Genomic DNA, 27,917 nt, shown 5'->3' on the forward strand with positions numbered 1-27,917 from the left:
TATTTCTATCTTGAGATAAATGAGTACTTCTGTACAGGCCACCAATGGCAACATCTATTTAAAAGCATTTTCAGATCTTTTGTCATTCATGGCACTTGGTTTTACAAGGATTTTTAAACTTGAACTTATGTGGGTGCTCAGCTCTGTTCTTTGTCAGAATTCTGTGCGCAACTGAATTATTTTGGCCTTACTCAGAATGCAAACATGCCCACTGATGACAAAGGACATATTCTGGACCATATCACCTGTGGTCTGTCTGTTAGTGGCTAACATGTCCTTGAACTGGGCTTTTCAGATCATCTTGCCCTTTTTTTTTATCTACATCTATTTTCAGTCCTATATATGCTATTACGTTTTGCAACATCAGGTCTGATTGCATTAGCTAATCCATTTTAAAATTCTCATGTCAGCGGCCCTCAGCCAAATGCTAGGATTCTATTATGCTGTACATTATGTGTTTGTTTTGGTGACAAACATTTAATTGCACATAATTAACTTAGATGACAGCTATCAGTTAATTTAATTGACTTCAAGCAACATAAACAATCTATTGCAACAGACTGTCTCTGGGACAATACTTTGTGGGATCAACCTTCCTTCACAGCTCACAATCTCTTAAACTACATCATCTTAAGAGGTCAACAGACCAATAAAATCAATCTTGAGTTTAACTCCTCACAAAACAGATTGTGTTTTGCCAAGCCTCTTCCAAACCATTACACATATATTTTATTTTAGTGCAGCTCACCGTTTCATGCAATAGTTAGATATCACCAGATATCTGTAGTGATCACTAAAACCAATTGCAGACTCCTTGAATATTGCTCCCATGGAAATTATTTGTTAAAACTGTTGCAACTTCTCCATCTTCACCGAATGAATCATTCAATGAATGAATCACTGAGAATTGTTCCTTCAGCCCTTAAAACTACAGTTATTATCCTTTTGTTTAAAAAGAAGACTTCAACTTACTCATTATCAATCAGTATATAGTCATTAGATTTACTAATGACTGCTGCCTAGATAGGTTTTTATCCTTTCGTGTCCTGCTGGAATACAGCAGGCCTTTGATGGTGTCGATGTATGTAAACTTTGCAAAAGCCAGAAAAAAAGAATAAAGTCCTTTTCATTTTCCAGTGGCGCATTGATCTGGAATTCATACAAGTATTGGGGAGAGGGCAGAGAAGAGGAACAAGACTCACTACACAGCTTCACAGGATGAGTTATGAAGACAGGCTCAAGGCATTTAGTACCTTCAGTTTCAGTTTAGTTTGGCAAGCAGAACAGGGACATAACTGGAAACATGTTAAAATACCTTGGCACCAAAACCATTTTTTTACACAGCTATGAAAGCACAGAATAAATTATCAAGATGCTTTGTGGAGTCACAGACAGTGGGAACATTCAAGTAAAAGCTTGATGCTGTGATACAATCACTTAGCATACAGAAAAATGTCAAGCATCGATGTCCCATTCTCATCAATAGCTTTTCTTTGTTCTTATCCCAGTTTCTGCAGTGCTAAGGGACCTGAGAGCACCAGAGTCCCTCCAGATGCCAGGCTAATCCACTCCAGGTTGGGCTAGGTTCACATAAAGCAGTCAGGACAAAGTACCTTGCTTCAGGATGCAACAGTAGTGTCTGCACTGAAACCATGACACCCAGGAAATGTGTTTTACGTAATAATCCCTTTACTTACTAATCATTTACTAATTTACCGATCCCTGCCCCATACACCACAAGGGAGACACTACTAGAGGAGGGCTTTTTAACCTGAATGACCAAAAAAAACATCAGAAGAAAAAAAAATTCCAAACTGTCAAAAACATGAAAGGGATGTTAAATGACGGAGGGTTAAAAGAAGCATTTTTGTTGTGGCCGTTTTTAAGAGACGATTTCTCACTAACTCCTCAACGTAATGATGGTTGTCTAGCAAGCGATTGGCAATGAAAAGCTGGATCGAAAGATTCACGCGCGCTGGCCTTGCCCGGAGAGGGTACATTGGCAATGGCCTCGGCGTGAACCACCGTCACATAGGACCCTCCACAGACAGCGTCCCATTCACAGGTGAAGTAATAAGCGCAGATGTTCACCGGGAGCCAGATTCCCTCCTCGCACATGCAAGCTGCGCTCCCGTTCTGTCTCAGAAACTGCAATTCTGAGTCTAGTTACAGCACCGCGCTGCGCCACACGCTAACAGCAGTGGCTAAAAATAGCCCTCTCCCACCGGGGAGCTCGGCTCTGTGAACCTCTCCAGCTAACACGCGAGCGCGAGGCTTGCCAATGCAGAACAAAATGCAAATGCAAACCAGTACAAAGGTGTTCACCTGCAAGCACAGTGGATGCTCAGTGCAAGCCTACCTGCTCCATGAGAAGCCTCAAGAGATAGCCCCCCATGCCCTCTCCCAGATATAAAAGAAGGTAGGCTGTTGCTCTAACCCCGGCCAAGAACTGAATAAAACACCACTTACATCCTTTTTCCAGAGCCCTTGCCAGGCTTTTGTCTTTTTGAAGATCATTTCTGCGATCGCTTTTTCTAGCGTCGTTGTTCAGGCTGACAGGCTGAACCTGCTCGCTCAAAGCATCTCAGCGTCTGCCACTCAGCCTCCGTCAGAACTTGGCTGCTGGTCCCCCACACCACCTCCCCCTGCAGCGCCAGATCCCACTCCCCGTTCCGCTGCTCTCAAATGTGGAACGCCGTTGCTACGAGCACGAGGAGCAAAGAAGTGCACATCAGCTGAGCTCAGGAGCTGCGTGCGTGAGAGGGGTGGGACGGGTATCTGCAGTCAACGGTGTCTGGCTCCCAGGTCCCACAGAACAATTCATCCAATGAGCTGACTCAGGAAAGATCCGATGGTCAGCTCTAGAGTCCCGTTGACGCTGCTGCACAATGAGAGCAGTCCTGGATCCTGATTAGCCCTTCCCCTGCCTCCAGACATGTGCTGTTTGCATAGAGACAAGAGGATAGGAGAGAAGAAAAGGGGAGGCAACTGCTTCCCAGGGCTAGCTGCCCAGCGCAGCCAGCCATTAATCAATTCTAGCCAGCGCAGCACTTCGGCTTCCAGAGAAGAAGGGCAGTCGGGTGAGGAGGAAAGGAAGGCCACCCAGGGTGGGTGCCTGCCTGCGGGTTTCAGACACTAATGCTCCATTTCCACGGCCGTTTTCTGGCTACAGCTGAACTGCCTAGTCTATACAAGGTGTACATTGAAAATATTTCCACTGCAGCTCCTTTACACCTCAGCAGGTGCAGAAATGGGGCCAGACAGCTCTGGGTGGGTGTGACTTCAGTCGACAGTTATAAAGGGAGGCAGTCAGATTTAGGTGCACTTCACCCACAGTTCAAAAGCAGTGGAACCAAGGCAGAAGCTTTGGTCTTATCCAGCACTTCACTACATCATTTTGCTGACTTGCGCAGCATGCAACAGACTGCGTGGACTAAGACATCTACTCAGCTCTAAAGAAGTCATTTCAACAAATGCAGGATGAGAAATCACTTGGATTAGATGACTTTGTACACAGTTACATAGTTTTCTTTCTGAGAATAAACATGACAACCCTTAGGTTTTATTTTTAGGCCAAGAAAGAAAGAAAACGTTTTTGCAAAGGTTGACAGGAAAAACCATGAGGGTGGGGCTGCTGGATTTATTTCTTGTTTCTGTTTTTTCTGTTTCAGGTGTGTGAAGCAAAGAAGACTGAACAAACTGAACAAACAGTTCTTGGATGTTGTGTCAAAGGTTCAGTGCTTTAGTCAAGCTGTGTTCCTTTATGAAAATAACACAGACTAAGAGCTGTGTTGTTCTCTAGGCTGAAGCTGCTGGTCAGACATATGATGGAGAATCAGGGGGCTCTGCTGCAGTGCTACAAGTTGATGTTGGATCTTCCCAAAGTTCTGAAGGCAGAGCGCTTCCAGACAGCTGAGAAAAAAAATACTGCTCTGCTTTGTAAACACAGCCCAGGACAGACATTTTATATGTTTTGACAACTGTTTGGAACAGGGCTGATATGTATCCAGGGACATGACCGTTATTTCCTCCCATGTGAAAACTTCTGGAAAGTTGTTCCCAAATGTCCTGCAAATACTTGGGGGAAAAAAATCGCGACACCCGATGAGGAATGTGAACAGAGGTGCCAAGCAAATGAAAAATGCTTTGCTCTTTGTCTGAATCACTGCAAAATTAATTTAAAAAGTTAAGGTCAGGGCCCATGGATGGTCAGTTGGAAGAAACCGGAAACACTTTGTTACTTCCTATCCACACTAGCTTGCTGAGAAAACCAGAAACAAATCAAGTTTAAGAAATGGATGGAAATAACAGCACATATACTGCTTCTCCACACTTTCCGCTGAGGCTCAGTGCTGAGATATTATATACGCTGAAACATGCAAGGTCACTGTCGGCCATAGTTATAAAGTGCTGCAATCCTAGTGTAAGCAACAGGCCAGGATGCTTGTGTGCCACTCAAACTGTTTTCTTTTGTGAGGTTACCATGAATCAGTTACATTCAGTTCGCTCTGAGGCACTTTTGTAAGAAGACAAGAAAGTACAGGAACATAAGAAAAAGGACCCCATTCAGCCGATCGTGCTCACTGGGCTGCGGGTAAGCAACTGATCCGAGGATCTTATGCAACCTTCGATACGACACGGCTGAGTTCAAGTTGCAGACATCCCTGTCTATAGAGAAAACAGTCTTCTTGAGTCTTAAATCACTTCCCCTTAGTTTACAGAAAATGAGTTAAATAAGCCATAGAGTAGTCTTAAGGAAAATAATTAATCAATAATGGGCAATCTGGCACAAAAAATGGGCAATCAAATGGCACAATGGGATGTTTCAATTGAAAGGAATCAACAATAAAGTGTAGTTCTGAAACAGGCCTATACTCTTTTCAGGTTGAAAGGACTAAAAAAACATTTTGCAATAAAATATATTGTTTTTAAGACAGGAACAAAAAAAAACTGACCTCTGGAACTGTGGTAAATGCTTTGATGACCTAATGTGAACTTCTGTTCTACTTCATCTCCACACAGATCTGAGAGCCTGATCATTTCAACCATCTTGGCATGTCGATCCCACAAGGCAGCAATCCCACTCTCACACTGTGCGGGAAGCCTCAAACTGTCACCAGCTTCGAGACACTTTCACCAGATGAGCAGCAAGGTCAAGGAACCTCTTGTGTTGCTACTCATTCCATTAGTGGCATTTCCTCAGCAGAAAAACCAAAGACCACCTGCCTTTTAAAGCAGTAAGTGAATTTAGCACGTCTTGAGCCTCACCTGCCAGCGCTTCAAAAAAGTTTCAACGTACAAAGTTTAGCACCTGCCATGTGTTTTCCGAATCTGTGTATATGTTAAGAGTTTTAATGTTTATCATGCCAGGCATGGTAGGGCAGTCCCTTATCTAGTAAGCTCAACTCAACAATACAGGAGGTTTCCAGAGTCTTATTAAACTGTCAGATGCTTAAGAACCGAGTTAAAAGGTTAACTGCTGATCCTGTTCAGAAAGATTACTCCTTTTCCATACCTCTAATGCTCTAAATATTGGCTTCCAGGTACCCAAGACTCCTACTTTAACAACACATTTTACTGGGCTACATGGCAAAGGAGCACACAGGGAAGGACTTTACTGTTGCACAAAGAGCTAACACCCAGCAGAATAGCTGAACATACTTATTTCTGAGCAACAATCAAAATTTAACACACTTATTTTACTTCTTTTGACTTTTCAAAACTTTTTGAGTTTAAACAAGCAATGCTAGCAGGTGAGTCAGCAGGCAAAATAACAAGCATGCAGTAATTCAAATAGCAGGTTTCAAGATCACTCCAAATCTCACGCACATGCATCTGAAAAGAATCACTGAAGAAACCGACTAATATATAAAACACTCAATTTGGAAAAACTTCAAAAATCGGTCTTTGATTTCTAAGACAATATTAAGTAGTCGGAGGCGCATTAACCTACTAATTAACCTATTGACCACCCTATCTTAGAGCCACCAAGTCTTTAGAATTTAATTGTGTCCAACTTGTGACTTAATTCAATCAATTACTGATTTAATTTGACTTAAGTATTTACAGTATGACACCAGTTCGGCAGCCACTGATGGCGTTGAGTGCCCCACATAACAAAAACGATGTAGAGGGCAAACTGATGATCTAACCTTGTCAAATAGTATTTAGCACAAATATGTTCCAAGTCAATATAATGAAACACACTCCATATGGAGAAATACCTTTCTCTATAGTGCGCTCCTGAATACGGCTTATGCCATTTAGTTATACACATTAGGCAGCCAGGAGCAGCCACTTAAGGAAAACACTAACGTGTTTATCCACTGGTAAGCATAGTTGCAACGGCCAACGCAACTGCATTATGTCATTGACGACTATCCAATTTCAAACAAGGTTCTATGGATGAGAATGCTGCAATAGTACAGGAGATTCTTCTAAGAAGTTGAACACAGAAAAAGATAATGATGGTCAACTCACTTAGCAAGTAAATCAGTCTTCACAGCAACATCAATATATATCGGCATCCAAGAACTGATCTTGTAATTTCTGTTTACAGGGTAACCCGTCACCATCTTCAAACTACAACCGTAACTTCTACAGGAACTATGAGGAGTATACAAAGACTGCATGCATGTCTGAAAATGAACAGCAAGTCGCTCAGTTCACTGCACTCAAGTCTTTGAATTGTCAGCACGAATTATAAAACAACATCCCAACATAAGCAAAACAAAACGTTAACTGGGAAAGAGTTTAAGCAAAAGAGTGAAAAAGTAACCTGAGTTGCAGAGACAAATTCTCCGAAACAGTGATATGTCCATCCTGCATGGCCTCACCTGTCTCTTATCCAGTTCCATGGCGGCAGTGTGACGTCAGCATGCTCTGCCGCCCGCTGCGTTCCGGTCTCCGATGTGCACGGCTGCTCCTCCAGCCTCCGATCCCGGCAGGCAGGGGCTCTCCGACAGCAGGCGCCGGAGTCTGTGAGCCAGGACGGAGTGCGGCTGTCCTTGTCCCGCGGAGACCACCACGCCGAGTCGCTACGCGCAGCGCCGGGACACCAGGGCGGCTGTCTTCATGTCAGGGTTGACGCAGACCTCTGAAAGCACACGGGGTGGGGGGGAACCAGGAGACTCAGGTCAGCTCTATCTGCTGAGCTGCTACCGGAGGCATTCGGTAAAGGCCAACACGAGTGGAGCCTGCCCCCGCAGCGAAGGTCACCGAGCCAGAGATCGCCATGCCCCCATCTTTCCATGTAACACACTCCCAGAACTTTGTAAATCAGTGCAATTTTTTCATTGAAAAAAGGAGTATTTTCGCATGGGAAATCCATCCTGCAGCTATTTTCTAACCACTTCTTCTAATTCACCGTCGCGGGAGAGCTGGAGCCTATCCGAGCCAGCAACAGGAGTAAGACGGGGCACACCCTGGACGTGACGCCAGTCCATCATAGGGCCGATATGCACATACTCACACCTAGGCCAATTAACCTACTGTACGTACCAGTATGTTTTTTTTGGCCTATGAGAGAAAACGGTCTGGAAATTCAGCCCATTATAGCACTGTAGCAGTGATGAACACTGGCTAGCTCTATCTTTTTTTTAATTAGTATTTTGGGTGCAACTTCTGGCACTTGAGTGCAAGCAATTCGATTCGATGTTCATGATTCTCGTTCATGAGATGTGTAAGTCTGCGATGCAGCAAAACATTAAAAACCTATTGCGTGGGAGCGAGCGGTCAACCGTTCCAGCTGAAGCGAAATTACAGCTCAGCTTTCAGGGAAGTCACGCTTGCTGCCACAGTGGTTCACACTTCATATTAACTGCTCATTTATTTTCAGGGAAAATGTAACGAGATGTGTTATCCCTTAATCTTAAGTTGTATGGCAAAGCACAGTAAACCTCATAAATAAAGGGGAAATAACTCATCTCTGATTGTTCATTCACGTTTAACAGAAAAGCCTAGCGAGTTAGCCTACAATTTGTTTTTTCATTGTATGAAATGCGATGAAATCAGAATATGTATTTTTATTTCTAGAAACGGGACATCAGCTGACACATTCAGTGGCATTTTTATAAGAAAACCTTTTCTCCACACACATTTAAAAAAAATCAATGTCTCGTATGTTGCTATAACATGATAGATATTGAGATGCTTAAATGTTTGTCTGTCCTGAACCAGACGTCCGACGTCGTAACCAGCTCTGTACCTCAACACATGCGCATTTTGAAGGGGGATACTGATTTTCAACAGTAACACCGGCGCAAAACAGGGAAAGCACAAATGCAGCATTGAAGTTCCAATCGACGGTGCAAGCGAGCACCTACTGTACGAGCCGCGTTTCCCGGCTGAACGACGAAGAAAAATGCCTTTCCCTAACGATCCATATATTCTATTCATATTCTGCTTAGAAAAAGTTAAAAGAAAGGTGAGGGGGTATAAATGAGTTTTCTTTTAATTTCGTATGTTCTGCATTTCCACTGTGCTAACAGCTAAGAAAAACAGCAACATGTCCAATCCTGCTCCTGGAGAGCCGGGATGCCTAGCTTTTCTTTTTCTTCTACCCGTCAGAACCTGAAGGTGTTAAATTGGTCCATATAACACATGACAACATCTGTAGAGGTAGTTAAGCTAAGGTAGCTGAGCTGGAACTTCAAAGACTCTGGCTCTCCGGCACTGGATCAACTTGTACAATGGACAGAAGACGACGACTCTTTGCAGCCACGCCTGTTTTCCTACTCTCCTCATCGTTACATAAACACCGCTGGTGTAGGCTACCACATCCCAGCGGTCAGAGAGCAGGTAAATGACATATCCACAACACAAAATACGAGAAACTATATACAACCTCAACCACAGACAGCTATGGTATGATATATCCATAATAAACACAAAGCAATGCTGTGTGCTTCACTAGTAACAGGCAGTGCCCCGAGGGATCGCTTTCACGCTTTCATCGCTTTCACGGCGACTTAAAATGCGAAGTCCCTGAAAAACAAGCAGCAGCTAAGATGTAAACATGTTATTTTGTGTGTACACGGGGTAACTGTATCCGAGGAGAGTATTCGTATTCTGAGCTGCAATACTGTGGCACAGCTGTAGACAGCCGCGATATTTACAGCATAGTAACCGGAGGGATTGCAAAGTTCTGCTTCCACAGGCATATATGCCTAGTCAGCCCAAACCAATTTATTTTACTGCTATTGTAAAAATCTGTTTCCTATTAATTAACAACTGTGCACAAACGATACTAACGTCTGTGCCCAGATGATATTAACTGAAAAAAATAAACCCAGCTGTGAGCCATTGGACAGGTGAACCTAATAGACCTCAGAACAAAATATACTGAGCCACAAATTACACTTTAGGAATCAGTCTGCCTTTTGACGAATGCTGTGCATTTACAGTCTTTTGCTGCTACTTACCCAGCATGCACGTTGACGTCTATTTGACATTTATAGCTCTCAGGACTAATTAATTCCTTTAAAGACCACTCGGTACACTCCGGCGACTACCATATTGGAAACTGGCAAATGTCAGGGAATGAGGAAACGCAAAGGCAGATGGATTCATCTTGAGCATCTGATTGGCTGATGGGTCAGTATTCTAAGGCATGATTGGTCACAGTGGAGTCTGCATCGGTTTTACTTCCGCTACCTACCAGAGAGGGCGGGCGAGTGTCGACAGTCCGAGTTCGTGCACAGCGAGTGTACTTAATAATATTGTAATTGTAGACAAAGACATTGAGAAGGAGGGGTATATTGCTGATCTGGGACTGCTCTTACTCTACCTCTTAAGCAAGACATACCTGCACATTCAATGGGCCGAAAATCTTTTTTTTTTAATTGTTTCGAAGACTTTTTTGCCCTGAAGCAAAAATGTTTAAGTATGATGTTTAACTTGATGTTTACGTAAAGTAGAAAAATTAAAGTGAACACATTTTCTATATTAAATATCATGGTAATTTGTCTTTTTGTCAGGGAATTCACAATCCAAAATGCTTTTTTCCCTCCCTGTCAACTTCTAACTATTCAGTCAGTCACAATGGAAAGCTGCACTGCTGGATACTGTATTTCCTGCAAATGATCTATTTTTAACAATGACCTTGGGGAGCAAGGCGACCTACGTGGCCCTGTAACTCCGTTATACTCACTGCTATGCAGATTTTTGAATTTCGACCAACCAGTCTCTGGAACACCGGAACATGGAGATTACATTATAACTTCCTTCATGATAGATTAAAGTTTAAATCTCATTGTTCCCATTATGCAGGGAAGAATGCACATTGCCTGTTTGTTTAATAAATCTTGACAAGAGTATAATTAGAAACAGTATTGGCTCAAGGGAAGTCTTTAGAGAAAGAAGCCTATACATTTTTTTTCAAGTTTTGTGCTTCAGGGAGAGGTAAATGAAGAACTTGTCCTCTATTGCTGTTTTACTGGAATTCCTTTAGACAGATAAGGGGACTGGCATCCCATCCAGGCTGTATTCCGCCTTGTTTGCAGGCACAGACTCCAGCTCCCCCAGGACTCTGTATTGGATAAATTGATCAGAAAATGGATGAAGGCATGCATGGAGCTTATGTGAATGATTTGCTACACTTTGAGCACAATAACATTTAATAAGATCTCACAGCATGTTTAAAGAGTGTTAATCATACATACTTAAAAAATAAAGAAAACCACAAGGTATCATATTCATCTTTATTAATTTAAATATAATATGAAAATAGGATAAATATAAGTTTGCACACTAGACATTAAGACAGAATCAAGTGGCATGGTATTCTTTATCACAAATATCAGTGTTAAAACAGCCCAAGAAATTAGAATAAAAATATATTTTTATACTTACAGGTGCTTTTTGAGTGAAAAGGAGGAGAGAAGTCAACATCAGACAGCTGTCTAGAAGACCCTTTCAGGGAAAAATGTCCAAACACCCCTTTTTTTCCCCAGAGAGACCTGTATAAATCACTTTAATTCAGGCATAGTTCTCTCACAGGCCTCAGATCAGATTCTTGGGCTTGAGTGACATTGGTCCCATTTCTCAATAGAAATAGTTGACAGCATCATTATCATCTAGGGCACTCTGCTAACAAACCTGCTAAGCCCTTTAGAACAGGAGGAGCACTTTATGCAGATCTTCATTAGGACAATGTGAGATTTCCCTATGCCACTTTAACTGCACAAATACACTTCTGGGAGGTAATTAGCAGGGATTTTCTCCTCAGGTGGGTGTGGGGGGTGAGCATACTACAGACCTTATCAAAGGTCAAAGTGTGGGTCTACTCATGGTCTGTTAAGGCACTGGGGGGTGAGCATCGTTCACATGGTATGTGGGCAATACACCTGAGCAGCAGGTCAATCTCCTCCCAGGATGGACTCATGGTACTAAAAATGGTGTTTTGTCTCTGGTTTTCTATTTCTCCAAGAGTAAATCCTTTCTACCAATGAAGTGTCTGTGCTGTTATGGTGCCAACACAATTATATATAAAGTATTCATGATTCTTATACACTTTGAGCAGAGCAGCACATATGTTCAATGGGGCTACAGCCAGTACAGATTTAACATTTTTAATTTGTAACACTTACTGCACTAAAAAAGGAAAGGGTATACAGAACGACAGTGGTACTGGACAGTCAGTGTCTCTGCTGGTTTTTGGTGAAGCTGAGCTTTAAATCCAGGAGGCTAACTGAAGATTTAATCGATTTACTTGTTACACAAGTTTGGTTAAAATGTTTCTGCATTCAGTCCTGACTTTCGAGAACATTCTGTGTCAAGAGTACTGTTTCCAACACCTTCAGCACACTGCAGTTTAAGGCTCTCAATTTGTGATGAAAAGATACAAGCGGGGTTGACAAATTATCAAAAACTCTCACAATATGCTGTTGTTTTCCTTCTGGAGAGGAATCGATTACATTTCAACACAGCTGAATAAAGGGAGTCCCCAAACTCAGGAATTGGTTCAGAGTTAATACCATTGCAAATCCCAATTAAGAGCTAAAAGCAAATTTAACAATGTGCATGAAACAAAAAGCTGAAATCAATTAGCCTTTAATTAAGATCTGGGCTGGAGAAAAACCAGAAGAGACAGAGGTCCCTCATGCCCAGGGTGGGAACTCTGTACTCTGTATTAACATACTGTGTAGTGGGCTGTGTGGAACAGAACAGAAGCCTGAGTGCAGTGTCAGGGCCTGACATTCAATACATCGAGTACATGGCAGCTTCCCGGGTGTCAGGCAGACTGTGGGGTGGGCTGGGGATTCGCGATGGGGGCTGGCGGGAGGCTACGGAGGCCACGGGCTCACGGTGGGTGTCTGCCAAGCTGGGGGGGCCAGAAGCCGTGCCGGCGGTGGAGCTGCCGCTGGGGTGGCACACCAGCTCCTCCATGATGATGGCGATGACGTGGCACAGCTCCTTGGCCTGAGAACATGACACAGCACAAGCACAAATCAATGGTTAGACTGGCACTCCATTCACTGCTGCTTTCACTGCAGTCGCCACAATGCACAAATAACACTCAGGTGCTTTTGAAGCATTGCTCAGAATCAGCCTGGTGTGGGTTATGTGCAAGCTACATAAACAATAATGCGTTTTTATGTTGAAAATCTACTGTTAGCAAATATCTTAACTTGGACCATAATGTATCCTACAGAATAGTAATTTTAAAACTTAAAAGTTAGGCTTAGGTAAAAGGAAGACGAATTTAAAAAAGTTTTAAAACTACTTTTAATTTTAAAAATGAATTCAATTACTAATGGGTAACCAACCCTTCATAAATCACAGCATTAAACAGTCATTCTCATTTTCTATTCAGATATAGCTGTTAGTATTTGATTCTTTAAGGAATCTTCACCAGAGTCTTCGGACAGAGGTGTTTTTACCTAAGCACAACCAAAACTGCTGCTAAAGGGTCAGAAAATAGTTTGTGAGTATAAGGTTCCAGACCCTTGTTTGTTGAAATATGTTGAATATGTCCTGAAGGTGTGTGCACCTTTTACTGTTTCAGCATACATTTAGATTTATAGAATGGTCAAGCACACTATAGCCCATCTGTCTAGCTACTCAAAACAATATTATAATTAATTTAGTGTGATTTGATCATGCGCAACATCACAACTTGGAACAGTCTATTTACAGTATCTCAGCTGGGTTAAGGCAGGACATTCAGATATTTTCCATAACATAACCAGGATTTGGGGAATAAGTGGGTTCTCCCTAATTTCTTAAACCATTTCCAATTCTTATGTGTGTTTAAAAAATGGCCTCTTCTTGTTTGTAACCTTTCTTATGTTCTAACAAAATGAAAATGAGACCTACAGTATATTGACAAATCCTCTTAGAATTTACACAAGTAAAATGATTGGCATTATTGATCTTCGACCATCTGACTTCTTTACCTCTTTGAGGTGGCATGTCATCTTTTTGGGTGCTCTGAGCCCATAGTTGATCTCAACCCCTGGCAGCTTCTCATCCCTCCTAGGGCGCAGGGACCTTAGTGACTGTACCTCAGGCAGGGGGATCACCAGTAGCGTCTCCTGCAGGGATTGAGTCATAAAGGCTTTTCAATCCCAGTCGAGAAGATCGTGAAAATTAGGACCGAGCTACATTTTTAACAAATAACAATTTGGATCAAGGGCTGAGGTCAGTGTGTGAGTGTTACAGGCTGGGCCTGAGTGAGTGCAAGGTCAGCATGTGAGTGGGGCAGTGAGTGGGTGTGAGACTGAGACTTCTGTCATCGGTAGTGCGAGAGAGATGGTTCTTTCTGCTGGTACCTGGGAGTTAGGGTCAGCAAGAAGAATGCCCTCCTGGTTGACAGCCACAATGCAGGGTGAGGGACAGTGGCGGTGACTGACTTTGCTCGCAAGGAAGATGTTGGAGCCGAAGAGAGGCAGGGAGCTGACGGACTCTGTGACAGAGAAAATGAGCATGAGGTCAGGGAAATGAAACAGAGAACTCACACCACAGCTCAAGTATCTCTTATAAGAAACATCCTTCAAGGTTATATTTTTCACTCTTAAAAATATCATAACCCAGAACACTTGAAGGGTGTTTCCTCAGATCCATAAGATCCATATGAATCCTGTTTCACTTTCTTAAATAAGACTTGAAATTAGTGAAAGAGCAGAGTTCATGGCTGCTTATTTCTGGTGAATATTTGTAAAGCTGGAAGATTTTCTGGTGGTTAAGCTTTCAAATGCTATTAAAAAGTCAGTGCTAATTAATATTCATATATCCCAAAATTCATTATATGTTCCACAAATATACATATAGTAATACATATAGTATTTAATAAAATACTTACATTTTAAAGTTTCCAAAGCTTGTTACCTAGATTGTTTAACACACTTAAATTATGTTTCCCTTTGTCCTTACTCATACATCATACACAACAATTTAAAGTGAAAAAAGATTTTTTATTGTAGAAAAGAAATGAAAAATGAAAAATAACGGGAGTAACTTGTTAACTGAAGTATTCATCCTCCTGAGTCACTACTCCATAGAAGCACCTTTTGCAACAGTTATAGCCTTGAGACTTCTTGGGGATGTCTGTATCATTTTTGCACACGTGGATTTGGAAACTTTTGCCCATTCATCCTAGCAAATTTTCTCAAGCTCGGTCAAGTTGGATAGGGAGCATCAGTTAACCATTGTCTTCAAGTCCTTCCACAGTTTCTCAGTGGAATTCAAGTGTGGGCTCTGGCTGGGGCACTCATGGACATTCTCACACTTATCTCAATATTTCTTTGCATCAGTGATAGAACATCAGGTTCAAACAAGATGCCAGCTCTTGTTTGAACTACATTACCCAGAAAGCTGCGGGGGGAATGACTGGACGATGATTTAAAGCCCAATAAGTGGAGGCTCCCATTGTTTCACATTTGCTGTCTGATAACAGAGACAAATCCACAAGAGTGTGTTGTACCAATAGAAGGAAGAATTAAGTGCACAAGTGACCGACTGATAGATGGATCAGTGGACATGTGAGTTTTAATAATAATAATTCCTTTCACTTCTAAAGTGATTTGGACACTCCACTAAAAGTGCTTTACAGGTTATGGGGACTCCAACACCACCAATGTGCAGCCCCACCAGTACACTCACCAAACACCAGCTATCAGTGAGGAGGAGAACAGAGTGAGGAAGCCAATTCACAGATGAAAATTATTAGGAGACTCTGATTGGTAAAGGCCAATGGGAAATTTGGACAGGAGGTCAGGGTTACACCCCTACCCTGAGTTTTGGAAAAGAGTTCTGAAAGAAAATGTAGTCTCAGTGAGAGACTTATGCATTTTTGCAGCTCAGCTGCTTTGCCATTTATATAGTCTATAAGAAGATGTGCAGTTGGAAACTCAAGGAGGAGTTTAGGGTTTTGGTTTGTGTTATTTTCCTCCTACTGCAAATAAAGAAACATTTTTTTAACATGTGTGTATGTTTGTCTGTTTCCCTGATTCCTATTTAAAGAACCTGTTACAGCATTCCTGCCGCAGGTAGGCCACACTGCTGTTCTTTCTCCTCTCGCATCCTTACTCCACCTGGGTATATGTAGAGTATAAGCAAAACCTGGAATTGACATTGGTTGATCAGCGGGACTACAGCAGAAGTCAACGCTTTCAGTATGGACATGCAGTACTCACCAAGGAAGCGGATCTTGGCATCAGTGGAGCTGAGTGTACGCAAGGAGGCCAACTGGCTGAGCAAAGCGGATTGAAGCTGTTGGGTGTTCACATTGAACCCCACAGGCAGGTATCCCTTCAAATCATGTCTAGACAGAAGAACACAGAGCAGCTCTAAACATTGATGGGCAGGGTGAAGATGTGTGCCCACAAAGACATTCCAAATCTATGTCCTCTGCATTGTGCAGCAATTTGGGGAACAAGTTTGTGGACCTGGAAGCTGCTTTCTTGTGTCTCAGGCTTGGTGGTTTCACACAATGGGAGAGAACATAAGCAGTAGGGGAAACATCTCCTGCCTGACTTCAGGCCTGTGCATGAGATCTGGTCATGGCTGTGGTTTTCTTTGTATTGCTAAATCTTACCATCATCATGATGGCAATCTTGACAAAACAAAATAAGAACATTTGATCCAAGCACAATTTCTTTCACATTTTAGTTTTCATTCCATGACAAAACAATGTCGGAGCTGAAGAGTTTTTCAAAACTGACTAAAACTGATATAGAGAAATTCAAGATAATTCACATTCAGCATGTGGTTCACGAATCCACTGTCCTCACACTAATAAAAGCTGGAGATCAGCCAGCTCTTGTTTTGATACCAGAAAATAAAGTCAGTATTTCATACTGGAGATCAGCAAATAAAAACATGCCCCGTGCTTTATAAGGAATCACTGTTTCAACCAGATGTTATGCAACTCCCAATTAGCATTTGCTGGCACCAACAGATGCAGGTTTCGGCACTGGCAAGAGGAACAACAGTCTCTTCATGCTGGTGTGGACACTTACTGTGAAGGCTCTGCACCCATCCCATTGGCACAATGCTGCAGGGCTGCCAGTGCCACCACCTGGTGGTCAGGCGATGATTTATGACTGGGGAGCAGGAGCTTGCCTTCCAGGTAATCACTGAGGACCTGAGAGGGGAGAGGAGAGAGAATCAGCACACTGCCCATTAGCTTCCTTTCACTATGAGATGCACATGTGTTTGTCCTGAGAGCCACCATCAAGCAGCTGAGCTCAGATGTCAGGGGCATGCCTAATGTCACAAGCCTTCGTCGTCAGTAAGTGTAAAATCATAGGCTCCACATTCAGTGACATGGCAGGTCAAAACTGACATTTCACAAATGTGTCTGTATTTCAGAAATGCAGCCTGGGACCTAAAATAACATGCATCCATACATTTTCTAACCGCTTCAACCAACAGAGGGTCACAGGAGATCTGGAGCTTATCCCAGCAAGAAACTGGTGCAAGGCACATTACACCAGACTCACACCAGGGCCAATTTCCCAGAAGCCCATTAACCTTCCAGTATGTCTTTGGACTGTGGGAGGAAACCAAAAACCCACGAGAACATGGCAAGAGCATATAAACCACATGCAGACAGCAGCCGTGGAATTGAACCCAGGGCCCGGGTGCTGTAATGCAGCAATTCTAACCCCTGCACCACTGTGCCACCAGTAAAATAGCATAGGAAATAAAAACACATTGAAAGTGAAATGCTGGTATTATTTAATTTTGAATTTGTACCCATTGGATCTTGAAAGAAAAAATGGCAGTTTGAACATACTGTACACAGAAAACAAAGAACTCTAAAAGCACTGCATATAACCTCTGGGCCACAATAAGGTACCTGTCTATAGTGGATATCAACATAAAACTCATTGTCAAAGTGCAGGGGCTCTCTCCAGATGACCCTGTGGAACCACAGAGTGATGGAGCCATCGTCCAGCAGGAAGTCAAGCAGGTACTCGTCGGGGCGGATGGGCCGCATCACCTTCCCTGGAGAGGAGAACAAACAAACAAGCAGAAATGGGTAAGTAGCAGAGGTTAGTCAGTGTGTCAAAGCTTTAGTGATAACCTAGTTACTTTGATTCTTAGAGTGCAAAGCAGTGGTCATTGTAACGAGTTGTAAAAGAGAGTCTTCCAACTCTGGAAGAAAATGTCCTCTTCTCTCCAGGGCCTTTGGGTGGCTTCCAAATGGCTTCATAAAATAGAGAAATTTAGTGAAAAGGGACCTCAAAATACTGGGTTGGCCCCATCAATATTTAGTATAAATCTTTAGGTTCTCTGTTTTACACAACTTGAAATTCGAACCTGTCTTTCAGTCCTACATCTTCAAGAACAGCTATGTTCAAAATGTTTTTTGACAGTTGTGTTCAGCGTATCTGCTTTTGTGTAATTAGTTGCCATGTCACTGCAAAGAGTTACTATGCGGGCTTTACAAGTCAAACTGAATTTTGTAATAACCCCTGAAGAATGTCATTGTACTCCTTGATTATGTAACTGCCATCGTCGGAGACAAATCCAGTAAAATTAAAAACCTTTCAAATGTTCTTAAGATATTACAAAATGTGTAAAACACAGCTCATTCACATCTCATGACTCATCGTTAATGACACATACATGGTCAGACATTTTGATTCAGTCCATGGATTTTCTTTTTTTTTTTCAAATCAGCAATTCTGGGGAAGTATCCCCTCCGCAGTTCATCTGCTGTTTGAATTTCTCACCAAATTATTACATGTTTTTTAACTGATTTTTTTAAGGAAACATTGGCACAAGCCACATGTAACAGCATTTCAGCCTCTTTTTCTTTATTCTTCTTTTATGTTTTCAGGTGGCATCAAGCATTTTTTTAGGTGGCTCCATCTACAACTTTTGCCAACGTTTCTTGTTTTGAAGGTATTTAATTTCTCAGACATCTAGTGAATTATTCTGAATCACTGATTGTTTCAGCTCTGCCCAAGACATTCTCATTTTATGCCTTTAAAATGGGATAGGTTGGCATGTGCCCATCCAATGGTCTACTGTGAATCTTACCCTTGTTGCTGTTGGCGTAGATGGTGAATTCCTTCACCTCAGAAAGCTGCTCCACACCCATCTCAGCACACAGCTCCATCATCAGCTCCAGAGCCACCTAACGGGACACAAATACATAGAACACATGCCACACTCAGTGTCCTTCGGCTTCCATGTCTGCAGAACATACCACGTGGGAGAGACTGGCAAAGAGCACAGTGTGATAGAAGAATGCTGGGAGAGACACAGAGAACAGAGATGATTACAAGGTACACTGAAAAAACATCCTATCAGACTGTGAAGTGAGAAATACTGTAGTATTATGGCATAGAGGCTGGAGAGGAGAAAGTGTGACCGTCGCAGTTCCGCGTGGGCTCGTGCCCTCACTGCTCCACCCTGTCGGTTCGTCCCACAACACCTGGGCGCGAACCCGGGAACCAGCCGAGTGAGCTAAAGGAGACCTCCCACAACCCAGGCGGCTGAGGTCCCTGCTACGCGCAGGGAGGGCGATTGTGTCACTGTGCTGAAACTATCTCAGCTACAAAAGGAACAGAGTGAATATGAGTTTATAGGCAGAAAGGGCCTAGAGAGTGAGACGGGGAGAGTGAGTCTGGGACAGAGTAGACACTCACAGTGAAAGTGCGAATCTTGCAGGGGTATTCCACCCCCCCAGGCAGATAGATGGGAATCCTCCTGGAGGTCTTTCCAGCCTGTGGAGAAGAAGCGACAGTACAGACGGCTGGAATCTCACTCTATGCTACAAAGAAGCTTCATATTTTGTAACCCATAATACACCTCTGTTTCACTCACACTCAGAGGAGGTGTTGATGCTGATATAGAACTCAGCCAGGAGGCGATCTATTTGTTTTATAATCCAACAAAAGATTTGTATTAAATTGCATGTCAAAATGAGAAATGACAACTTAAAACCTTAATGAAAACTCCTGTTAACAGCACACAATCATGTACACATCTGTTAAACAAGCCTACCATGCAACTCCCAATACTTTGGTGTTCTGTGTGTAGTCTAGTATGAAATATTCTTATGTACTTGTATGTAGTTTAACTGATTTTCTAAGCTTAAAGTTTCATATATCTTAGTTTGTTACATTGTGACATTCAGTATTCAGACTTTGATCTGCTGAGACATCAAGGGCTGTACAAAATCAATTAAGCCTTTTTTTAAAAACTCTTTCATAAAATAAAAAGAGCCAACAAACACAAGTGAATGAGCTGCTGTTCCTCCTTCATTTTCAAGAGTTGTTTTCAGATTGGCATTCTGTTGTAAGTTTGATGTACCCAGTGTCCTGTCTGAATCCAAGTCCAGTGCTCATTTTTTGAGACTTAAAGATCCATCCACCTGCCAGCCACGAATGCCAAATTCATAAACTTAGGCTCACCATGTTTTATTTTTATTTTGAACCCTCTCCTTTCAAAATCAATAATACATTGTCAATTTGACTTGCTGGGATAAGTACTGGCTCCCCAGCAACCCTGTATTAAATAAAGTTGGATTGCATGGCTTGACACAACCACAGCCCCCTCTGTGTCACCACAATGTGAAAAAGACTTGAGCACCATCTCCGCTTACACTGTGCCATGCTTCTCTGATTGACACACTGTCATGCCTTGTACTGCCCCATTTGGAAGATCTGAAACCGCTGCAATCTTGGCACATTCAATTCCAGGGGTTATGTGGGACACTTGGCATTGTCACGGCATCCTTGAGTGAAAACAAATTCTATATATGATTTCTGTCAAGTTTTCCAAGCTCCCCTCTCACCAGGAAGGCTTCCATCTCCAAATTGGAAGGAACGTATCTCCGACCTCCGTGGATGAGAGAGCGCCTAAGGTTCTGCTCACAGTTGCGAGCCATTTCTGGAACACAAAGAGAGAAGATACTAAGCCCAGTGTCAAATCCAATAAAACAAAATACTACAGTTGTATTTCTTTTTATTAATTCATGCTTATGCATAGTTGCTGTGTGGATTTAGGTAAATGTGTCCTGAGTATTGAAAACGTAATAGCTGCAATTCTTATTCCCAGCACAACGTACTTTGTCAGTTTTCTAGCATCTTTCAATAATTAATAAAGAAACAGTAAATATTTGGGGCCACTGCTTACTATGTTGTTGGTACCTAATCATTTCCTAGAATCATCTTTCTGGTCAGAAATCACAAAGAACAAGTGCACAAAGTTCTGGAAGCAGTAGAAAATGGCCGCCACTCTGGTCAAGCTACCTTGGAAACTGTGTCCGTGGTCACTGGCAATGTCATGCAGATGTCGGGTGACATATGGCCGCAGCGTGCTCGAGCAGGGAAAGAAGCCCGTCACTAAGTTCAGGAGCCGCCAACCCCGGGTACAGCTCTCCCTGCAGATATACAGTAATTGTGCCTACCGTCATTCACGCGCTAGGAAAGCATCAGAGTCAATATACCCAAAAAAGGTACCAAGATCTACAAGGGTGCCTCACACAAACACACTGAGTCAAATACACACACTACAGTGCACACATAAGAGTGCAATAAATACCATTAGCGTGCACATAGAATTGACTGCGCTGAACTGTCACAGTCACCGAAGATCTTGATTACAGCACAGTAACAATTCTGCATTGTCAGAGAGTACCACTACAGAGTACAGACGCACACCAGGAGTGTGTGCATTAACAGTAACAAATCCGCATTGTCAGCAGTTCTTGCTGTGCTGCACAGTAACACAAAGTGTCCAAGGGTTGGTACTTACTTGTGAGGGTTGAGTGTGGTCTGCTTGATGATCTGACAGTAGATCTCATCCCTCAGACTCTCTTTCTCCTTGCCGAGCTACACACACATAGTTAGGAGGCATGTTGTGAAACTTGCAGGCTGTTTAAGGCACCAAGTCAGCAATATGCTCGATTTTAGTGAGTTGAGGATGGGACTGGTGGCAGACAACTAATGGTCACTTAGTGACGTTCTCCAATGTCACTACCTGGTTAGATCTTTACATCTACTGATCAGCTCGTATGAATGCCATTTAAAACACCTGCACTATGGTTCCTTGTTTGGCATACACAATTTAGAGGACAAAGGAAAAGTATGGCCTAGATCAAATCAAAACTTCAACACACCTGTAAATCACAAATTCCAAAATGTACCTTGACAGTGGTTCATGCTTTCCCAGGGAGTTCATGCATCTACCCATTAGATGGATGTTAGCCCGTTATGCCTTCTGGCAAACGCCTTGCCCTGCCCTGTCCTTAGCTGCAGCCTAACCCTTCTTCTAAAGTCAGTAGGTCAGAGATAGGCGGCAGTGATAGTGAATTCAGATACTGGATAGTAAAATGACAAAGAGGCAATATGAAAGAAGAGACTGACCTGCAGGATGCTTTTCACATAGTCTCCCTCACCCTGCTGCTTCATCAAGGGCTGGTCCCCCATGAAACGCATCACATCTGCAAGGAAACACAAAAGACTGGGATGAAGAAAGCCTGAGACTATAGAAATGCCAAGTGAAGCTCACCTGTAAAGGATTTTAGAAATGCAATCACAAAGCTTATTTAAATGATGGAACAGAACATACACTTGTGGAGAGTATTAATAGCATTGAAGAGCAGGCCTGATATATAAGGGTTTCAGACTGTCAATGGGCGTATACTCACTTGAGAAGCATTGTGCCGCCAGCTCATTGAGTTCATTGTCTGAGTAGAAGATCAGTGACTCCTGGATAGGAACCTGTGAGAGAGAAAGGGAGGAGAGAAAGAATGAGAGAGATTAATTGGATTCACAAGAAGACTAAGTCATTAATACAAAGAAGTCAGATTTTGTAAAGAGGGTGTGGTCCTTTCAACAGGGTTACTATCACATGATCTTTCTCACAGATCTTTCGTTACTCTGTCATGGACATTACTATAATTCTGTGAGAGACCAGAATAATCCTGGTGGGAAAGATGAGTGGAGTTGAACTTGGAGATAGGAGAAAACAGAGGTGGCTGGAAATGAACAGAGCAAGAGGAGGCCAGAGGAGGAGACATAGAAGGCACTTAGGAAAGAGCAAGAGATTCTATACAGATGACAAGGCACTTTCGCTTCATTCTGTGACACTCTGATGCAGCCACTAATTCCTGTATACTTCCTACTGCAGATGATCACTTTAAAAATTACCATTAGGAAGAACAAGGTCTTGTAAAGGAAAGGAATGTAAGCATCAAGTTTCTCCTTGTTAGAGGAAGATGACACAGCATTCATTAAAGGGCCAATACCATTAGAAAATGCTGCCCCAGTTAAAGGAAGACAACTGAATGAAAGCAAAGGTTCTGAGTTTACATGCAGAGTCTGGACAGATGTACTGAATGAAAAATGTGCAGGGTACATTTTGGTCTTGGTCACACGGAGAAATGCTCAGCTGGTGAAGGATTCTAAATACAAACAAGAGATAGGCTCCCATAGAGGATGGGAGACAAGAGACTGAAAAATGCCCTGTGTAAGAATGGCTGATGATATGGACTGGGAGATGCCAAACCCACCTTTGTGTACTGGACCATCTCAGATGAGCTCCTTCCTTCAGCACTCAATCCCTTCCAGCCCATCCTGCAGACAGAAAAGGAAAACTGCTATGAGCTAACACTAACTACACTCAGAGCACAGAGTCCCAGAACACCACTGCACGCAAGAACACAGTTGGATAACAGCTAATCTAGGAAACTTTCTGATGCTTCAGCAGAAAATCACAAATCTCCTAAGTCTTTGTAATTGTGATGAATGTTTATGCCATTAAAATATATGTTTTTAATTTTGATCGGACCTTCCTGCAAGAAAGGCAATCTGTTGAAAAACATCTTTCTTTGTCCATGTCACATCAGTAGACCATTATTCTGTGGGTGTACCTTCCAATCAATATTGTCCTCCTCTTGTATAAAATCTGAACAAATGAAGCACTCACTTGATGGCAGCCTCTCTGAAGTACTTCATGGCGAATTCAGTCATGATATACTGGGTGATGTCGCTGTCGGATCCTGGCAGTGACCCCTCCCTCTCAAGCCCTGATGCCATGCTGGGTGCCTGAGTCTGCAACAATAGCCCACAGGGGTCAGCACTGGCCAGACATATTCTTTAAGGTAAAATGTCTCCACATCTATTGAAGAATATACACTCTTCAGTAGGAATTCTGAATTCACTATCTTTCCAATCTATTGCAGATTTTTGCCAAAACCAGCAGACCTCTACAATAGAGTGGATTATATCAATAATTGAGAAATAATATGATCCATGCAGCAGTTGAGGTAAAGTTCTGTAACGGAGTGGAATGGAGGGACAGGCGAGCCCTGATGTACAATTACCTTCCCTCACAAGAATTACGAGCCGATATTTCTCCTTGCTTCCTGTTTCTGCCTATTTCAGTTAATGCTGCCATTTTTCAGGAATGACTCACTGTACCTCACCCATCAGTCCTATGAAAGCTACTGCACTTGTCAAGAGAAAATATTTTAACCTGGAATTCTACAGTATATTGAGGTTTGAGAGCTATGACTAATCGTGGATCACACCAGCTAAGTATAAGGGTAACGCCTTTCAAATGGTTAATCGTCTTAATAACATTTCTCATCACCCCCATGCAACAGCCCCTTGGATCAGATTGGAGATTCTAATAGCCTTGTTCTCATTTTATTTTATTGCAATTACTTTTGCAGGAGCAATAATGCTTCAGTTTAACAAAGTAACAGTTCTTAATGTTAGCAGGTGAATGTTAAGATATTCTAGTGAATAAGGTGAGTTAGTTACTGTGTGTAAGCTTTGTCAACATGAGGTCAGATCAAAGATCTACACTGGACTGTGCAGGAGGGTCTGGTCCATTATTTCCCTGTCTCATGCCTAACTGAAGCCTGAGTGGAACCATTTTGCAGAAAGCCAGTCCTGTCTGAAGGGCTGTGGGTAAGATGGTTGACTCACCAAGGGTTTCTCTGGGTCTGCTTTGCCTTGTGTCTGTTTGGGCTGAGCCATGGGGGGTGCTGTCCTCAGGCTTTTCCTGAGCTCCTCTCGTCGGTCCAAATGGGAGCCATAATAGTCTGGGGGTGCAGCAGGCTGGGTGATCTCCGAGGGGAAGAGGCCAGAGCGCCCACCGATGGAGCCAAACTGCCAGCCTGCCAGCAACACAGGACACACATTACTGCCACTGGATTGTGACGAATGTACTGAGGGTCTTTGAAGCTTTGACTAGACTAAGTGTTTGTTGGTAGCACTGCGGCATGGTAGTTAGCACTTATTCTTCATAGCACCTGGGCCCTGGGTCCAATTCCACCCTGAGGTGCTTGCCTGTGTGTGTCCTCCCTGCATTCTGGGGGATTTTTGCTAGGTTCCTCAGCAATTTAATGTCAGAACTAATGGCCATCCATTAGTCTCAGTAAAATCAGGGTCAAATGCATCAGCGTGCAGAGTTCTGTGTTTTACAGCAGTGTGTTTGTGTGAAATGTGTCTGTTAGATGCATACACAAGCATGGAAAGTGGAATGTGATTTTTGTCACAGACTACAAATGAGCAGAATGAGGAAAAATAGTAACTCCTCACCTGGCTCCAGCCCCTCCATGTGCAGAATCTTGATGATGTCACCCTTGCGGAAGTTGAGCAGGCTTCTGTCATCCGTGACAAAGCTCTGGAGAGCGATCACATGATCTGAGTCCTGGGAAATGGGAGGAGAGATGGGGAAACAAGCCATCAGGGCTTCTCATGCTGCATCACCAATGTGGGTGGTCTCTACAGTTTTGTTTTTGTAATTTGAGCTTGTATGCACTTTTATCAAACTATCAAACAACTAAAAAAAAGATGTTTGTAAAATGCACCTGATTAAAACACCTGAAAACTACTTGAGCAATTTCTATCTGTGGAGTTTGTGGTGTTAGAGCTGCAGGTGTGTGCTAACTGACTAGTGAATGGGCACTGTAATTCTGGGTACATCTGTGCCACCTTCTAGAAGAAAATGGGATAAACATGAGTGTAATAGTCCAAAGTGATACTTGTCCTCTCAACATCATTTTATGCATTCTGCCTCTTAAAGCTTAAAGCTTAGCTTTCCATGTATTAGGAATTTGGGCAGCATGATGGAGTAGTGGTTTGCGTTTCTGCCTCGCAGTGCTGGGGCCCTACTTTCAATTTTGGACCTGGGGTGCTATCGGCATGGAGTAATTGTTTTTTGGGAAAACTGGCACTGGCATGAATATGTCTGTGTCTGCGTATGCTCTCGAGTCCCATCCAGGTTGTATCCTGCCTTGCACTTGTCGCTTGGTGAGATGGATTCCAGCTCCCCGGTGACCCTGAATTGGATGAAGTGGTTAGAAAATGGATGGGTAGATGACGAAGTGGGTGATGGACTGATGTGAATGCAGGGATCAGGTTGCAAAACTAGAAAGAGGACCTTCAACACAGAGAGATCCAGATCCAGAGATCCAATCTGGTCACCAGGCTTACAGCATAGTGCCTAGCTTTGAAAACTGAAAGTGAAAGGGCTCCATCTGCTCAAGATGTATGTTGACCCCTAGGAAGAGAGGCATGCACAGCACAAGAGGTGAAGAGCGATTCACAAGGCCACCACCATCAACAGGAGGAACAATCAGTTATCATATTAAAACCCACAGAGCATTTCATAGTTTTAAAAGTACCACAATGAAATTTGTGGAGTACTGAGCAGAGAGATCTTCCAAGTCTGGAAGCCGGAGGCGCGGGGTGAGAAAGAGTTACCTTGAGCAGTTCGGAAAGGAAGAGGCGGACCATAGCATTGATCTGAGGGGCATGGTGAGAATGAAGCGTCAGCTGGTCGTTCTTCAGAGCAAACTCTACAGTGTTACTGCCTTTCAGGTCCACCGACAGCACCTCTGCATAGCTGAGCGCAGAGGAAGGGGAGACAGTCACGATTTCACAGAAGTTCAACCCAACCGTACAAGAGACATGATCTTGGTTATTTTCTACACTTCTTTTCCAGAATTCCCACAATTATCTGACATGTAAAACAGGTCACTGGACACTCACAGTGCAGACTGAGCTCTAGAGCCAAGATATTGCTGATCTCATGTCTTGCTCGTCTCTTCTAGGCTATGTTATGAACTGCATGTGACAAGGATTCCCTAGGTGATGTGCTTGATTGGAGCAGAAATGATGGAGTAATATGGAAAGATAAAGGGAGAAGGAGGTGGAAGACAGGGTGTGTAAGAAAGACAGTATGAAGAGGTGTGAGAGAAAGAGAAGTGGTGTGAAAGAAAGAGTATGAGAGAAAGAGTGTGAAAAGGTATGAAATAATGTGGGGCGAGTGGGGTTGAGGATGACAGAGAGAGTATTTGACATGGAGAGAGAGTTTGATATACAGAGACAGAGAGGGGGGCATATAGGTGCCACTGGAGTCTGACCTGTAGCTGCGCAGCACCTTGAGGTGCTTGGGGTTGATGCCTGAGGCCTTGACCACCCGGAGCAGCCGGATGCCACGGTGTGAGACCCCCAGAAGCTGAATATCGCCTCTGTTCCCTCCCTGACAGAGAGACAAGGATGTAGGGGATAAGGTGGCATAAGTATTACAACAGAAAGGATTTAGAAAATGACATTATAGCATCTTCTACTGTAGGTTGCCTAACCAGTCACACTCTGTGACTATTTTAATTTCTGAGACTCCTGCAATCTGTATCTTAAGGGGTTGGGTTGAGTAAAATGAATTTTCACATTATCTTGTTTTCTGTTTTGAATTTTTTACCTGACTTACCATACTTGAAATGAGAAACTGAAATTCTTTAACTGAATTGCTAATGCCTTTAACACCTTATTCCTTAACTCACAGTTGCGCAATAAACCAAATGTGTAACACATGTGGTGGAAATCTGAATATATCTGGCACTAAAGCTATTTTGCTTGAAATAAAAGAAAAACTAGATTTAATAATTAGCTTATCTATTAAAACAACTGCATGATGCAAACTATGTACTGTGAAGCAGTGATATTTGATAAACATAGGCAGATTTTGCATGAAGAACAAAGTCTAACATTAAAATTTCTTCTTATCTATATCTATGTGTTGCTGAACTGTATGTTGGGAATTCTCATATTAATTATGAGAATATTAATCTCTTGCTAATTACTGTTAATTACATTATTTCCAATGGATACCAATTCCCCTTTCTAGGCTATTTCACTGAGTTACATTATTTAGGAACACAACCTGAACTTATAATGGGACCCAAGACTTCTTGACTCAAGAACAGATTCTGCCCCATGGCAGCGTGCATCCTTAACAGTTAACCGTGCAATGTCTCCTAATTCAACGCACCTCTGCACTCTGCACTTTCTACCTTTCTATTTATTGCACTGTTTGTTTATTCTCTGTACACACTGTCACTATTTATCATTTACTGTTTTGTAATGTACTGTCTACATTGTGTGGGGTTATCTGTTGTACTGTGTTGTCTGCTGTACTGTGCACGTCCTGAAACACAA

At 42.7% G+C, this 27,917-nt stretch overlaps 2 protein-coding genes across 5 annotated transcripts in view; both read right to left on the reverse strand.

Annotated features, from left to right (window-relative positions):
• The window catches only part of tmem94 (transmembrane protein 94), a 55,790-nt gene extending 46,261 nt beyond the window's left edge, over positions 1-9,529 (reverse strand). Inside the window, exons 1-2 of one of the 4 annotated variants that reach the window (XM_088927084.1) lie at positions 9,423-9,529; positions 6,837-7,096 (exon numbers count right to left, since the gene is read on the reverse strand). In XM_088927084.1, the coding sequence (XP_088783210.1) occupies positions 6,837-6,857 (21 nt within the window). In that variant the 5' untranslated portion in view covers positions 6,858-7,096; positions 9,423-9,529. Of the gene's footprint in view, positions 1-2,469; positions 2,722-6,836; positions 7,097-9,422 lie in introns of those variants that run through there. The other 3 variants (XM_088927082.1, XM_088927083.1, XM_088927081.1) reach the window with 3 other exon arrangements.
• Positions 9,530-10,689: 1,160 nt separating this feature from the next.
• myo15b (myosin XVB) overlaps positions 10,690-27,917 on the reverse strand; it is a 66,614-nt gene continuing 49,386 nt past the window's right edge. Inside the window, exons 48-66 of the mRNA XM_088928333.1 lie at positions 26,843-26,961; positions 26,181-26,322; positions 25,014-25,125; positions 24,399-24,589; positions 23,392-23,516; positions 22,976-23,039; positions 22,112-22,184; positions 21,828-21,904; positions 21,217-21,293; positions 20,712-20,842; positions 20,255-20,349; positions 19,104-19,181; positions 18,493-18,589; positions 17,303-17,451; positions 16,461-16,585; positions 15,636-15,763; positions 13,773-13,906; positions 13,398-13,535; positions 10,690-12,420 (exon numbers count right to left, since the gene is read on the reverse strand). Of these exons, the coding sequence (XP_088784459.1) occupies positions 12,199-12,420; positions 13,398-13,535; positions 13,773-13,906; positions 15,636-15,763; positions 16,461-16,585; positions 17,303-17,451; positions 18,493-18,589; positions 19,104-19,181; positions 20,255-20,349; positions 20,712-20,842; positions 21,217-21,293; positions 21,828-21,904; positions 22,112-22,184; positions 22,976-23,039; positions 23,392-23,516; positions 24,399-24,589; positions 25,014-25,125; positions 26,181-26,322; positions 26,843-26,961 (2,277 nt within the window). The 3' untranslated portion in view covers positions 10,690-12,198. The remainder of the gene's footprint in view (positions 12,421-13,397; positions 13,536-13,772; positions 13,907-15,635; positions 15,764-16,460; positions 16,586-17,302; positions 17,452-18,492; positions 18,590-19,103; positions 19,182-20,254; positions 20,350-20,711; positions 20,843-21,216; positions 21,294-21,827; positions 21,905-22,111; positions 22,185-22,975; positions 23,040-23,391; positions 23,517-24,398; positions 24,590-25,013; positions 25,126-26,180; positions 26,323-26,842; positions 26,962-27,917) is intronic.

The sequence above is a fragment of the Atractosteus spatula genome, chromosome 11 (assembly GCF_055471065.1).
Source record: "Atractosteus spatula isolate fAtrSpa1 chromosome 11, fAtrSpa1.hap1, whole genome shotgun sequence".
In the NCBI taxonomy this organism is placed as follows: domain Eukaryota; kingdom Metazoa; phylum Chordata; class Actinopteri; order Semionotiformes; family Lepisosteidae; genus Atractosteus; species Atractosteus spatula.